This window comes from Osmerus mordax, chromosome 25, assembly GCF_038355195.1.
Source record: "Osmerus mordax isolate fOsmMor3 chromosome 25, fOsmMor3.pri, whole genome shotgun sequence".
Classification (NCBI taxonomy): domain Eukaryota; kingdom Metazoa; phylum Chordata; class Actinopteri; order Osmeriformes; family Osmeridae; genus Osmerus; species Osmerus mordax.
The window spans coordinates 567,459-582,903 of NC_090074.1; the positions used below are offsets into that span (position 1 = coordinate 567,459).

Consider the following 15,445-nt stretch of genomic DNA (forward strand, 5'->3'; position numbering starts at 1 on the left):
AGGTGTCGTGCGTGCGTGTGTTATGCCGGTCTTGGCCCCGGCAGAGACATAAAAGATATCGATGTTCTCACATTCTTCATGTCATCATGACACATATACCTACTATGTGGCATAGCTTCAAGGCTGTAAGGTGGAGGATAACAACCCCACACGCCGGAGATGCTAGTAATGTGCACGTGGCTTGCGTGTGATGTGGTTGTTATCCGTGCTGAGGTGTGCATTACGTGTGCTTTGATCATCTGGTTGACTGATATGTGAGCTGATGGTCACACTATTCTGCTGGTTCAAACCATTCCCTCCACACAGGTTAGCTTTGTTAATACGGACTTTGGAGCGAAGATTAATGTTGATCTCGAGACTTTCTCATGTGCTTGAATGAAGCTGACTATTATTCAGTTGACCTTCAACCTCTCTATGGGTGGTCGGGCCTGTTGTCATGGAGATTTGTAACAGAGCTTTTCTTTCTTTGTTTCGCACCAAACCAAGCTTATTATCGAAATGCTTAACATGGTATATAAATATACAAAAGCATACATTTTATCGTATTTAGGTTGACATTTTCTGAAAGTAGGTATTTGAAAAGATGATGTTTTGGACGTGCAGAGCAGACAGATGTTGTGGAGGTTGAAGGGCTCGTCCACATCACCCTTGTTAACTTTATGACTCTCGTCAACCTCCATGTCCATCCTCTTCTCTGAGGAATGTCTCTCTTGAGAAAACTCAAGTGATTTGTGGGACTTTGGGCAATGTACCGATTGAGTTTTCTTCCCAGAGTTGGAGATAAATCTACTTAGTACTAAAAGCCTCTAGTGTCGACATGGGCACACAGTGAAAAGAAGGCCGGCACTGAACAGGAATCCACTCTAGAATCCTGGCCTGGCCTGTAGTTGTAGACAAGGTCAGACACGCCCACTGACTTAGTGAACCTTTTTTATTGCCTTTAGAGAAGAAAATTGCTCCAGGGAAGATATTCTATCCTTCAATGGAAACTTAGCTGAATGCGAACTTTCTCCCTCTCTCTCATCTCCCTCCCTCCCTCCCCTCCCTCCCTCCCTCCCTCCCTCCCTCCCTCCCCTCCCTCCCTCCCTCCCTCCCCCCTCCCTCCCTCTCTCCCTCCTCCCTCTCTCCTCTCTTCTCCTCTCTCTCTCTCTCTCTCTCTCTCTCTCTCTCTCTCTCTCTCTCTCTCTCTCTCCTCTCTCTCTCTCTCTCTCTTTCTCTTTCTCTCTCTCCTTCTCTTTCTTCTTTCTCTCTCCTTTCTCTTTCTCTTTTCTCTTTCTCTTTCTCTTTCTCTTTCTCTTTCTCTTTCTCTTTCTCTTTCTCTTTCTCTTTCTCTTTCTCTTTCTCTTTCTCTTTCTCTTCTCTTCTCTCTCCTCCCTCTCCTCCTCTGTCTTTCTGTCTCTCCGATGCATGTCAGTTCAGATGTTTGAGAGATTGAAATTGACATTCAGAGTGTTTTTACTCTTCCCCATCCTTCCTGTCTGTAAACCGCTCTGCGTCTCCACTCAGTCACCTCCTCGTGGTGTCGTGAGCCCTGTGAAGCTGTGATCTCTTGCCCCTACATGGCACAAGCAGCAGCTAACAGGCCCTCAGAGAGGACAGGTATATCCGTGTCTCCTCCCTCCCACTCTCCCCTCTCTCCCTAGAAGCCTGTAGTCTGAACATTTAAGTTCCACTTTGACATACGCATCTTTCCCATCTGAAGCCCTATGACATTTAGCTGAATCTCCATGCCCACGTTCCTCCTGTTCAGAAAGACGTTTGCTTAACATTTCGTTGGGTCTGTTGTAATGAGTCATTAATCTTCCGGAGCCTCGACCAAGCCTCCCCTTCCAGACGTGGTTGTGTCCCTTTAAGGCCCTACTTCACAGCATTTAGCTCACTGTCCCGGCCTCCTTCCCCTTTAAAAACCCCAGCTTAACATTTCCACATGGCTTGCTGCGACCGGACCAGCCTGTAATATTTATGAGTCGGCTCTTAAAGCCACTGTCCTGCTGGGGCTCCACAAAACCCCCGCCAGCCCCCCCTGCCAGCCCCCCCCCCCCGTCAGCCCCCCACCAACACAAGTCTGTTCTGCCCGTCCGCATGCACCCCTAAAAGCTATTAGAAGCAGCCAGGTGGTCGCCTCTACGCCAGTCTGAAGCCTGGAGGGACGCAAAGCACTTTAGGAAATGATTAATACTGTTCTTTTTCATTCCATTCGACATACATACAAACAGTCACGTGCTATGCTAGCTCTGGCCTCAGCAGAGGCAGGGTGTTAGCTTAGCATAATTAGCCACCATCAACAGGCTCACTTCCTGAAGCCAGGTGTGGCCAAGAGGATCTGAACTGGTCAGATCAAATCAGATAGAATGAGTCGTTAGCATCTCACTGGACCTGTAAAGTCCAAACAAGTCCAGACATGTTCCTCTGTAGAAGGTGATAGATTGGAGAGCTACCCCATCAGAGGATCTGCTCTCGGCTCCATAAACCCAAAGCATTTCTCCTCAGAGTAGTTAACTCCCACGACCCTGGAGGGTTTGACAGGAGGAAAGGCATTTAGCCCCGTGGGTACAAAGCTCTCCTTATCAGCTGCTATCAGGAAGGTTTTGGAAGTGTTTTTTCACACCTAAACCTGTAGAGAGAGAGAGACTCGCCTCCCCTTGTCCTCCTCTCTCTTTCAAGCACTTCCTTTGTTATTTCCTTTCCTTGTGCAAAACAAAGACCCTTGGAAGATTGATTTATGTGAATTCTGAAAACCGTGGACATGCTTATGTATTTATACACGGCCTGTTTCTCATCTCTGTGTAGTTGATGTGTTTAGTTTGATAGATGGCTGAATTTAGAGCGTGTAATTTCAGCCGCTCATTTGATGGCTAGTTACGCTGAACAGACTACCCATGGTCTTCATTTCACAAGGCAGTGTGTTGAAAAACAAGGGGAAAAAACATGTTCCTGCTTTTTCATGCAGCAGTTATTCTCACGAGAGGTTGAGGGGGAAAGGATGCTGTGTATAATTGGATTTGTTTACATGTGTTGCATTGCATCCATCAGCTCTCGTGGGTGAGATGTCTCTCCTATAAACCCTTCCTGTGCTGGGCTGTCTCCCTTATCATGTAACATTCCCCTCAGAACCAGGGATGTCCTCCCCCTCTCCTCCTTTCCTCCTCTCGTTCCCTTGTGTCCTCCCCTCTCCTCCTCTCCCTCACACGCTGCCTCCCCCTCTCCTCCTCCCTCACACACTGCCCTCCCCCTCTCCTCCTTTCCTCCTCTCGTTCCCCTTGTGTCCTCCCCCTCTCCTCCTCTCCCTCACACGCGTCTCTCCCCCTCTCCTCCTCCCTCACACGCTGCCTCCCCCTCTCCTCCTCCCTCACACGGCTGCCTCCACCTCTCCTCCTCCCTCACACGCTGCTCCCCCTCTCCTCCTCCTCCCTCACACGCTGCCTCACCCTCTCCTCCTCCTCCCTCACACGCAGTGCCTCCCCCCTCTCCTCCTCCTCCTCCCTCACACGCTGCCTCCCCCTCTCCTCCTCTCCCTCACACGCTGCCTCCCCCTCTCCTCCTCCTCCCTCACACGCTGCCTCCCCCTCTCCTCCTCCTCCCTCACACGCTGCCTCACCCTCTCCTCCCTCCTCCCTCACACGCTGCCTCCCCCCTCTCCTCCTCCTCCCTCACACGCTGCCTCCCCCTCTCCTCCTCTCCCTCACACGCTGCCTCACCCTCTCCCTCCCCTCCATGTCCGCAGGGTCCCGTACCAGGCTGGAAGACGCCCCCCCGCGGGTGGTGGAGCACCCCTCTGACCTCATCGTGTCCAAGGGCGAGCCGGCCACGCTGAACTGCAAGGCGGAGGGGCGCCCCGTCCCCGATGGTGGAGTGGTACAAGGACGGGGAGCGCGTGGAGACGGACCCGCGAGGACCCTCGCTCTCACCGCATGCTGCTGCCCAGCGGCTCCCTCTTCTTCCTGCGCATCGTCCACGGGCGCCGCAGCAAGCCCTGACGAGGGAGTGTATGTGTGCGTGGCACGCAACTACCTGGGGGAGGCGGTCAGCCGCAACGCCTCGCTGGAAGTCGCAAGTAAGTGGGTTTTTTGTTTCAGCGGATGTGGGCTTTTTGTTTCAGCGGCGGTTTGGCTGTGGTGCCCAGATGGTGGAGTTGAAGGGGAGGGGTAAAGTGATGTCAGACTAGGTTTCATTTGGCGACAGGTGCAGTTTGGTTCAGGATGACATTTAGAAAGGCAGGCGCTAAACCATCCACGCTAGCTTCTGCCGCCACTGACAGATGTTTGCCCTGAAGAGCGCGAAAATATCCAGTCCCAAATGTTTAGCGGGCGAGGCCTTGCAGGGTTCTGCTATGCGGCCGACTACTATCTGCTCTGGAGTAATGAAATGTGGACGGGTTCAATTAGATTTCCTTATTAGATTAAATCATCCAATATTGGATTAGGGCTTTATTACGTGATTCAGTTTTGACAACAACACGGGTAATTTGCGGGCATCCAAGCTGTGTTGTGGATTAGCTGTAGTTTTAGATGGTTTAGCATGTTTGTAGATTAATATGCAAGGGATTTATTTATCTACTTTATGGACATGCAGTTACTTACTGCACACATTGAAAACACGTATTAAGTGCCATACAGTTGAGTACATTTACATACATGACATTTTTACATGTTATTAATTTAGAAAATGCTTTAATCTCAAAGCAACAGTGGAGACGCATTATTAACTTGACGGTTTTCTGTATGTTTAAAGTGTTCACAGCAGTAGACATTCTTCAGTTGTTAGCAGCGTGATGTCGTACCGTTTATTTTTACAAACAACACAGTGAACGTTTCAACTCCCCAATCATCCCTTTTAGGAGCGAAAGCCTTGGCCAATGTTATTCACCCTAAAACTCCAAACATCTCAGGAATTTTTCATTTACTATGCCCTTTGCTTGACAGTCCCATAACAGAAAACTCCAGCCTTTGATGCGCTAATACAAACCACCTGAAAGGAAGGGAGAGTAGAGTACTTCTTAGTGACAGACTGTAAACCTCTAGACACAACATCAAACCACCGGTTTTCTTAGGCACCAGCCCATAACCTAATATTCACGCCTAATTTCCTCTGATTTCCGCACACAAAAATAATACAAAAACTTTGCAAAGAAAGAAGCTGTAAAGAGGCTGCAGGCTGAATCAGACCTGCTCCACCTGTTCCCCTCAGCTCTGCTTTCCTGGACGAGCTGCACCAGTCAAATCAAATGAGTTAAAAGTAACTACACAAGCCTTGTGTTTTTATGATGTGGGCTTTCAAAAATGTGTTCCGCCGTGGGGGTTTGATGGTCATGAAGGGGCGGGTTTAATAGTAAAACATTGAGAGGTAATTGGCTGTCCTGCTGCAGGAGCAGTGTTCTGTGAAAGTAGGGCTGTTTGAGCTTGAGTTATTGCTTACACTGGAGTGGTTGTGTTTTTGTAAAGTCATTTCTTGCCGTTGCTTTCGGCCTCATAGAAGTTAATGGTCCGTTTTGGGCCTGACTGGTTGTGGTGTTTGAAATCTAAATGCTTTCCTGCTCAGTGTAGAGCTGAAATCTATACATTGATGTTTTTTATTTAGAAAAACATTGAGACAATAATGCTAAGGGAGAGGGTTGCTGTGCTAAAACTAGACCCTGAGGAGAGAGCAGGTCCTGCCTGAGGAGAGAGCAGGTCCTGCCTGAGGAGAGAGCAGGTCCTGCCCCTGAGGAGAGAGCAGGTCCTGCCCCTGAGGAGAGAGCAGGTCCTGCCCCTGAGGAGAGAGCAGGTCCTGCCTGAGGAGAGAGCAGGTCCTGCCTGAGGAGAGAGCAGGTCCTGCCTGAGGAGAGAGCAGGTCCTGCCCCTGAGGAGAGAGCAGGTCCTGCCTGAGGAGAGAGCAGGTCCTGCCCCTGAGGAGAGAGCAGGTCCTGCCCCTGAGGAGAGAGCAGGTCCTGCCCCTGAGGAGAGAGCAGGTCCTGCCTGAGGAGAGAGCAGGTCCTGACCCTGAGGAGAGACCAGGTCCTGCCCCTGAGGAGAGAGCAGGTCCTGCCCCTGAGGTCCCGGGTTCTCCCGGAGGTTTTTGGCTGATACGAGGACTTGTAGCCTGGTGATGTTGTCCCTGTCCTTGACTGTGATCTCTCAGTCTTGGTGAGGTCTCCTGGAGACAGTGATGTCAGTCTTGGTGAGGTCTCCTGGAGACAGTGATCTCAGTCTTGGTGAGGTCTCCTGGAGACAGTGATCTCAGTCTTGGTGAGGTCTCTCTCCTGGAAACAGTGATGTCAGTCTTGGTGAGGTCTCTCTCCTGGAGACAGTGATCTCAGTCTTGGTGAGGTCTCCCTCCTGGAGACAGTGATGTCAGTCTTGGTGAGGTCTCTCTCCTGGAGACAGTGATCTCAGTCTTGGTGAGGTCTCCCTCCTGGAGACAGTGATGTCAGTCTTGGTGAGGTCTCCCTCCTGGAGACAGTGATCTCAGTCTTGGTGAGGTCTCTCTCCTGGAGACAGTGATCTCAGTCTTGGTGAGGTCTCTCTCCTGGAGACAGTGATCTCAGTCTTGGTGAGGTCTCTCTCCTGGAGACAGTGAAGGATGGGAGCTGGCTGTGACTGGCGGTCTCTGTCCTCTCTGGCCCTGGAGAGAGGACATCCTTTGCAGCTGTCTCTCTCTCTCTCTCTTTCTCTCTCTGCACACACACCATTCAATACACATTCCTAGCATTTCCTCTCTCAGATAAAGATCCTGTATTTCCTGTTTCTATTCCCCATGTGCTGCCCCACATGGCAACAGCCAGTGTGTGTGTGTGGATAGATGTGTGTGTGTGTTTATCTCTCCAGTCGGCTTGAGAACGTTTGCCTGAAGCGTGTCACCAGGTTCCCCCAGGAGAGCGGTGCTCATGCCAGCCAGCTCAGAGCTGAGCCGCTGGCACTCCAGATAAGAGCCGGCCACAGGGACCAGGCTGGGACAGGGACCAGCCCAGCCTCAGGGGGGCAGGGGGACAGCCAGCCTCTCCGGCCAGGAGGAGAGGGGAAGGGGGAGGGAGAGGGCTGCCTCTGGCCTGGTGATCCTCGATGGCTCAGCCCTGGCTTCAGAACCTGTGGGTCCATCTGGACCAGGAAGACCTGTGGTCTGGGTGTGTCCACATGTCTGTCTAAATGTGAGTGTCTGCATTTCTACATTTGTGTCCACATGTGCTTATCCATGCATGTGTATCTTATATCATACTTCTGAGTGGTGCATCAGTGTCCAACATAACATTATTTGAGCAGTTCCTTTAAGGATGAGTCTAGCCAAGTCCCACCAGGCTGTATGTCACACACTTGGACCACACCCCTTCTCAGGGATAAAAGGGATGTGTTGAAGCCGGTAACGTGTCCTGAGAGGCCACGCCCGGGGATGAAGAAGAGATCCCCATCTAACGTGCAGTAGATCACCTCACAGTAGATCCTCTCACAGTAGATCCCCTCACAGTAGATCCTCACACAGTAGATCCCCTCACAGTAGATCACTTCACAGTAGATCCTCTCTCAGTAGATTCTCTCACAGTAGATCCCCTCACAGTAGATCACCCCACAGTAGATCCTCTCACAGTAAATCCTCTCACAGTAGATCCTCTCACAGTAGATCACCTCACAGTAGATCCTTTCACAGTAGATCCCCTCACAGTAGATCACCTCACAGTAGATCCCCTCACAGTAGATCCCTCACAGTAGATCACCTCACAGTAGGTCCCCTCACAGTAGATCCTTCACAGTAGGTCACCTCACAGTAGATCCCCTCACAGTAGATCCCTCACAGTAGGTCACCTCACAGTAGATCCCTCACAGTAGGTCACCTCACAGTAGATCCCCTCACAGTAGATCCCTCACAGTAGATCCCTCACAGTAGATCCCCTCGCAGTAGATCCCCTCGCAGTAGATCCCCTCACAGTAGATCCCTCACAGTAGGTCACCTCACAGTAGATCTTCTCACAGTAGATCCCCTCACAGTAGATCCCTCACAGTAGGTCACCTCACAGTAGATCCCTCACAGTAGATCCCTCACAGTAGATGGAGGAGACATGCCCAGGGCAGGGCAGGGCCCTCCATTGTTGAGTGTTTTATGAGGGCTCTGACGGTTTTATTCTTCACACTATGTCCCCTCCACTGCTTTATGGCTCATGAATAATCATGCTGGGAGTGCGAGGAGGGGAGGGTGGAGGAGGGGAGGGTGGAGGAGGGGAGGGCGGAGGAGGAGAGGAGGGGTTAGGCCTGGAGACGCGTTTCAAAGAGAACCTTCCAGGGTGTGCTCCGACCTCTGAAGGTCAGGTGGAGGTCAGCCCTGGTTTCCAGGGGAACAGGTCACCGGGGGTGACAGCTGCCCCAAGGAATCATGGGAGTGAACAGGTGAAGGGTGTGATGACTCCGCCGTCCCCTGCGTGTGTGTGGGTGTGTGTGTGTGTGGCGGTGTGTGTGGGTGTGGGTGTGTGTGTGTGGGTGTGTGTCTTGCATCCTTGTGTGTCAGAGAAACTTTCACACTCCTTGTAACGGACAACAGGTTCTGCAAAACAGCTCTCCCCCCTCTCTCTCCCCCCTCCCCAGCCCTCAGCCACCCTGCTCAGCTCTGTGCAGAAAAATGGATTTGGAGCTTTAGAGGATTAGGGGGTTTTGGGGAGGAGGGTGGGGGGGACGACAGGGGGGCTGGCAGATAAGGATGTCTGCAGTAGCCCTCAGCCCCCCTAACCCCCCTCAGCCCCCCTCCATGTGGTGGCCACCTAGCCCCCTCTAATTAGACACACTGGGGGCTAACGAGCCCACAAACCCACGCTGGTGCCCTGAGGCGTGTGTGTGTGTGTGTGTGTGGAGGGGGGATAGGAGAGACATGACAACAGGTGGAAGGAAGAGCCCTTCAGTCCCACACACAGTTTACGATAGCCCTCTCCCACACACACACACTTAAACACCACACTCACTCACTCCCCCCACCTTCTGAACCCCCGCCATGTTACTGAGCAGTGACGCATCTGTGAGGCGCTTCTGTGTCCTGGGGGAGGGGGGGAGGAGGGGAGGAGGGGAGGAGGAGGGGAGGAGGGGAGGAGGAGGAGGAGGAGGGGGGAGGATACAGCAGGCTATAGAGAACAATACATCATTTGCCCCGGCAGTTGTATGTGATCACGCTTTGTTACCTCTGGAGGAGCAGATGAGAGGGTGGAGGCCGGGCGTCCTATACACCCCCCCCCCCGACCTCCTGCTCACCTCCAAAGAGACACGCCCTCCCACCCTGAGAGAGACACACCCTCCCACCCTGAGAGAGACACGCCCTCCCACCCTGAGAGAGACACGCCCTCCCACCCTGAGAGAGACACGCCATCTCACCCGTGGGAGTTGAAAAAGCAAACTGTGATTGCTTGGTGTCTAACTGATTTGCAGAGTGAAGCTTTAACTCCTCCCCCAGGTAAGACCTGTGTTTAACTCCTCCCCCAGGTCAGACCTGTGTTTAACTCCTCCCCCAGGTCAGACCTGTGTTTAACTCCTCCCCAGGTCAGATCTGTGTTTAACTCCTCCCCCAGGTCAGATCTGTGTTTAACTCCTCCCCCAGGTCAGACCTGTGTTTAACTCCTCCCCCAGGTCAGATCTGTGTTTAACCCCTCCCCCAGGTCAGATCTGTATTTAACTCCTCCCCCAGGTCAGATCTGTGTTTAACTCCTCCCCCAGGTCAGACCTGTGTTTAACTCCTCCCCCAGGCCGGGGCTGAAATGGGGGTTGCCTGTCCCCTCTCCTGGTGATCTGATTAATGACCGTTTAAAACCTGCTTTTCAATTATTCATCAGCAGAGATCCTTATTCAACACCTCATTAGTGTCCTCACAGCAGATCGCTGCAGTCGAACCAGAACCAAGCTGGTTAGCTGGACATGAACCTTCCTCCTAGTGCTGTTCCTCCTTCTCAACAGTTACCCCCTACCCCCTGCCCCCCCCCCCCCAGATGGTCGGAGTACAGTAGACAGAGTGAGGGGTCATTCTGGGAGGAGGGAGGGGGGCCAAATGGGGTTCTAGAATGCCCTCTTGCTCACCTCCTATAGGCCGAGGCCAAGCCTGGCTAGATTAGAGTAATCCTCTTTCAGGGCAGACAATGCTTCTATTAGTTGGCCACACGCATGGGATTAGCCCACCTCTCTAATGGACTTATTGTTGAGACAATCTGCATGTAAAAGGAGCACGCTTGGGGGGCTGGGGGCGTGAGGCTGGGGGCGCTGGGGCCCTCCTCTGGTCCTACTGCCATCCACACCACCATCCTCTCCAGCCCCCCCCAGCGCCCCCAGCCCCCCTCAGCCCAAGGACATTGTTCTCTGGTGGGCTGTTCTGGGTCCAGCCCCAACGTATGTCCAGGGTGGAGGGATAGTGGGGCTACACACACACACACACACACAGTACTGACTTTGGGGCTTGGATTCACACACTCACGCTCCACTGAGCAGACAGGATGTAGATGCAGTAGAACGAGCCGGAGGAATCTGTAAACAGCAGCCCTCCCGCGGAGCCGTGCGGAGCCGTGCGGAGCCGCGCAGAGCCATCATCATCGCGGACGCACGTCTTTGTCCTCGAGTCTCTCAGCCTCTCATCTGTTTCTGCTGAGAACTTACAGGCTGTCAAAGTCACTTAGCACAAGTGTTTTTCCTTTTTAATTTATTCAACTGTAGTCTTCCACGTTGAAGTAAAGGATGGAAACGGTTTGAATATTTAATGACCGACTGGATGATTTTAAGAAGGGCCTCATTGTGTCTGACTGTGTACGTCATTTGCATTATAACGAACACAGTCAAAAGGAATGAATTGTACATTGTTCAAAATAATTTACATTCTTGAATTTCCACTGGGGTCATATGCACCTCTCGAAAGGGTGTATGGAATTATTTTACCGTGCTGGAATTATAATCATTTTCCGTAACTTTACTTTGATTCTTGAAAGACCAGGATGAGTCATTTGGAAATGAGTTTTAGGAGATTAAGAAGCCGTCGTTCTACTGTGGGTTTAGTAAATGTTGTACGTTCCTCAAGAATGATGTGTCAGCAGTCTGGCGTGTTGAGAGACTGTCCTGTTCACACTCACACACACACACACACACACACACGTGCCAGGGAGATAGTGTGGAGGGTTAACCTGTGAGCCCTGATTGGGCCTCAGTTACAGCTGGACTGCTGGTGGTGGGGGACACCCTCCTGGCTGTGTGCTGGGTACATGTGCTAGTGTACTGTGTGTGCTGGGTACATGTGCTAGTGTACTGTGTGTGCTGGGTACATGTGCTAGTGTACTGTGTGTGCTGGGTACATGTGCTAGTGTAACTGTGTGTGCTGTAAGAGGCTGTCCTCAGACCAGAGCCGAGCAGGGCTGGTTCTGGGGAACGGCAGGAGAGGCTGTCCTCAGACCAGAGCAGAGCAGGGCTGGTTCTGGGGAGCAGCAGGAGAGGCTGTCCTAAGACCAGAGCAGAGCAGGGCTGGTTCTGGGGAACGGCAGGAGAGGCTGTCCTCAGACCAGAGCAGAGCAGGGCTGGTTCTGGGGAACGGCAGGAGAGGCTGTCCTCAGACCAGAGCAGAGCAGGGCTGGTTCTGGGGAGCAGCAGGAGAGGCTGTCCTCAGACCAGAGCAGAGCAGGGTTGGTTCTGGGGAGCAGCAGTAGAGAGAAGAGGAGCTGGAGCTCTCTGGGGTTCAGAGTTCTATTTCAATGTGGCCTCTGAGCTTGACTTGAAGTAAGGCCGAGTTTCAATCACAACATCCCAGCATGCATCTGGCTGGAGCTGCCGAAGAGGGAGGCAAGCCAAGATCCAGAACACACACACACCACACACACACACCACACACACACACCACACACACACACACCACACACACACTCCGTTTTGATGTGACCCCAAGCTTGCTACCGAATCACAACCCTAAATCTAAATATTCACCTCCAGCATGCTTATGTGAAGTTGTTCCTTAAATACACTCACAGTTCTATCCTCCTCCAACACACCACACACACACACCACACGCACCACACACACACACTCACCCTCGACCCTTCCACGGCGCCCCCCTGCCCCCTCCACCCCCCCCTCAGCCTGGTAATGAGGTCCTCCTCCAGCCCAGGGTGGCTGTGGCTGTTTGTCTGCAGTCACTTCTGACTGCGTCTGTCGGCCGGACACAGTCTGGGGTGGAGAGGACACAGTCTGGGGTGGAGAGGACACAGTCTGGGTGGAGAGGACACAGTCTGGGGTGGAGAGGACACAGTCTGGCGTGGAGAGGACACAGTCTGGGGTGGAGAGGACACAGTCTGGGGTGGAGAGGACACAGTCTGGCGTGGAGATGACACAGTCTGGGGTGGAGAGGAAGCAGGGCGTTTCTGAACACCTGAACAGCCCTGAGACACTGCAGCCTGACAGCTTATCCATCTCTCTCTCTCTCCTGCTGTTTGCTCCTCACTACTGTTAGGGCTGCCTGATTCCTGTTCAGTGTTGGACGGTTGAATTATAAACTGTATTTCAGTGTTTTTTTCCGCAAGGTGATTCTGAGGCACTGAGGTGTGGGCAAGTACAGGTTTTTTCTTTCATGTTTTGGGAAGTGGTAGTAAGCAAAATACGATCATAGAAATCATTTCAAAGCAGAGGAGACTTAGAGACTTCCAGCTGCACAGAAAAACAGCCCGTCATCACTGCAGTCACTCCATCCACACCCAAAACACATTCCCGCCTCATCTCTCGATCTTTTTACGGGGAAGAAAGAGCAGGTCACCTGTTCGGAAGCGAAAAGAGACAAGAGGCGGTGAAAAGTGCAGCTGAAATGGTTGAGCACTTTCTTCCAACCTGGTGTGTCAGGAGGGGTTTTCACCAGTGAAAGGGAAATAATTATTCATGTTCTGCCTCCGTACAGAACAGCTGCTCTTCATCTATCAGCTGGGAAAGACTCTGTCGTAGAGATGTGTGTGGCTGGCTGGCTAACTGGGCTCAGTGACAGGGTTAGCAGGGGAGAGGTGTCCTGTGTGAGGCCTGTGGGAGCAGATCTCACAACCAGGGAGGGAGGACAGAAGGGGGGGTCAGGTACAACAGGAGAGAGAGAGAGAGAGAGAGAGAGCGAGAGAGAGAGCGAGCGAGAGAGCGAGAGAGAGAGCGAGAGCGAGAGAGCGCGGTTGGGCAAGGGTGGACCCTCCCGGACATACACACACACTCTCTCTCACACACACACACACACACACACACTCCTCTCTCTGTGGTCCCCAGGGCAGTGTCAGTGGGCCCCTGGGCCCTCAGCTCTGTGTTTGTCTCCAGCAGCCCTCCTCCCCGCCTCCCTGCCTCATCACCAGCCCGCCTCCCCGCCTCATTACCAGAGGCCCTCCCTGATCCCTATCAGCCTCCGATGATGGACCGTCCAGGGGAGGATATTGGAGGGGGAGTGTGTGTGTGTGTGTGTGTGTGTGCGTGTGTGTGTGTGCGCGCTATGTTGCAAGAGAGGAGGGGCTGTTTTGTGCTTAGAGGCTCATGCAGCCTGGACATCTGTCCTAACCCCACCTCACACACACACACACACTCCTCACACAGACACACACACACAGACACACACACACACAAGCTGTTCAACATGACAGCTGTGGCCCTTGCAAAAGAGGATGGACTGTCTGTCAGCACGAACAGCCTTGTATCAAGAGAGACACCTACAGACCACCACCCTCAGGTGTGGAAGCACACACACACAGCCCCCTACACACACACACACACACACACACACACACACACACACACATACTGACAAAGACAGTTCGGCAAATCTGTAAATAAAATGTATTAACAATGTGGACTGTCGCTGTAGTTATATCTGATGTATCCCGGAACTGTCAACTCTTTTACTGGAACAAAACAGCCAAACATGTAGACTGTCTGGTCTGAAACTCAATTCCTGCCACAAATGACTTGGAGTGAACCTGTTGGTGATAGCTTTGTGTGGTTTAATGACACAAACTAGAGGGAAGGAAGGAAGGAGGAGAGAGGGAAGAGAGACTACAGACAGAGAAGAAAGAAAATTAAAGAGAGAGAGAAGGAAGGAGAAAGGGGGTGAGGGGAGTGGGGAAGGTGAGGGGAGTGGGGGAGGTGAGGGGAGTGGGGGAGGTGAGGGGAGGGGGGGAGGTGAGGGGAGTGGGGGAGGTGAGGTGAGGGGAGTGGGGGAGGTGAGGGGAGGGGAGTGGAGGAGGTGAGGGGAGTGGGGGAGGTGAGGTGAGGGGACTGGGGGAGGTGAGGGGAGGGGAGTGGGGGAGGTGGGGGGAGGTGCGGTGAGGGGAGTGGGGGAGGTGAGGGGAGGGGAGTGGGGGAGGTGAGGGGAGGGGAGTGGGGGAGGTGAGGGGAGTGGGGGAGGTGAGGGGAGGGGAGTGGGGGAGGTGAGGGGAGTGGGGGAGGTGAGGGGAGTGGGGGAGGTGAGAGGGTTCCTGTGGGGTTGGTGGTTTGAGAGAGTCTTGGAAGATGTGGAGAGGTTTCTGAAAGAGAGATGTACGTAAGTGGTGTTGACACCGCAAGAACATGAGTCATTCCACACTAAACTGTGTGTATTTCAGCTTAACACACACTTACTCTCATCCACAATTATGATGCTACAGTGGAATACACAATATTTACTGTTGGTCAAATACATTGATGGAGTAAGTTAACATTGAATATATCATAATTTGTCACTAATTTATCAAGGATTTCAGAATAGGCTTGTAGGTTTAGTCCATGTGTGATTATGTATCTGTATGTGTGTGAAAGGATGTGTGTATGTGTCTGTGTTTGACAGGATCTGTGTGTGTGTGTGTGGCGTACACGAGGAGAGGCAGATGGAGTCAGGTCTGTGGGAGGTTAGGCTTGTGTGTTGGAATGTCAGGTTGACTATCTATTGAGGCCTCCGATTTCAGAGAGCGCTGTGAAATGTATGGTCGAGTGTGTGTGTGTTTGCGTGCGTGCGTGCGTGCGTGCGTGCGTGTGTGCGTGCGTGCGTGTGTGTGTGTGCATGTGTGTGTGCGTGTGTGTGTGTAGTTGAACATACTCTGTTTGTAGACTCAACATGTTGGCATGTGGTACATTTACAAATGAGTCATACTGTACTTCATTTCCTATCTGTGTTTGCTCATAGTTCTGTGGAGCTGTGTTTATGCGTTTATGTTTGTGCGCGCATGTGAGCATGCATTGGTTCACATCTTGGCATGTGTGTACATTTTTACAAGTTTTACTATCTGTGTGTTTATAGGGTATGTTCACTTTGCAAGTGAGGACCTGTGTGTGTGTGTGTGAGGGTACTGTGTGTGTGTGTGTGTGTGTGTGTGTGTGTGTGTGAGGGTACTGTGTGTGTGAGGGTACTGTGTGCCAGAGTGTCCTTGTCTGTGGGTGGTAGCTGCAGGCTAGAAGCCCAATGAAAGTGGAGAGGGCAACTGGTTTCCATGGTGACACCCTGAAGGCTGTCCATCTGCTACGTTCCACCCGCTAACTATCATCTTATT

The 15,445-nt window shown here is 52.3% G+C and overlaps 1 protein-coding gene across 1 annotated transcript in view; it reads left to right on the forward strand.

The window, feature by feature from the left end:
• The window catches only part of robo3 (roundabout, axon guidance receptor, homolog 3 (Drosophila)), a 51,802-nt gene that overhangs the window by 2,579 nt on the left and 33,778 nt on the right, over nucleotides 1-15,445 (forward strand). Inside the window, 4 exon segments of the mRNA XM_067228571.1 lie at nucleotides 3,686-3,834; nucleotides 3,836-3,886; nucleotides 3,888-3,971; nucleotides 3,973-4,054. Of these exon segments, the coding sequence (XP_067084672.1) occupies nucleotides 3,686-3,834; nucleotides 3,836-3,886; nucleotides 3,888-3,971; nucleotides 3,973-4,054 (366 nt within the window).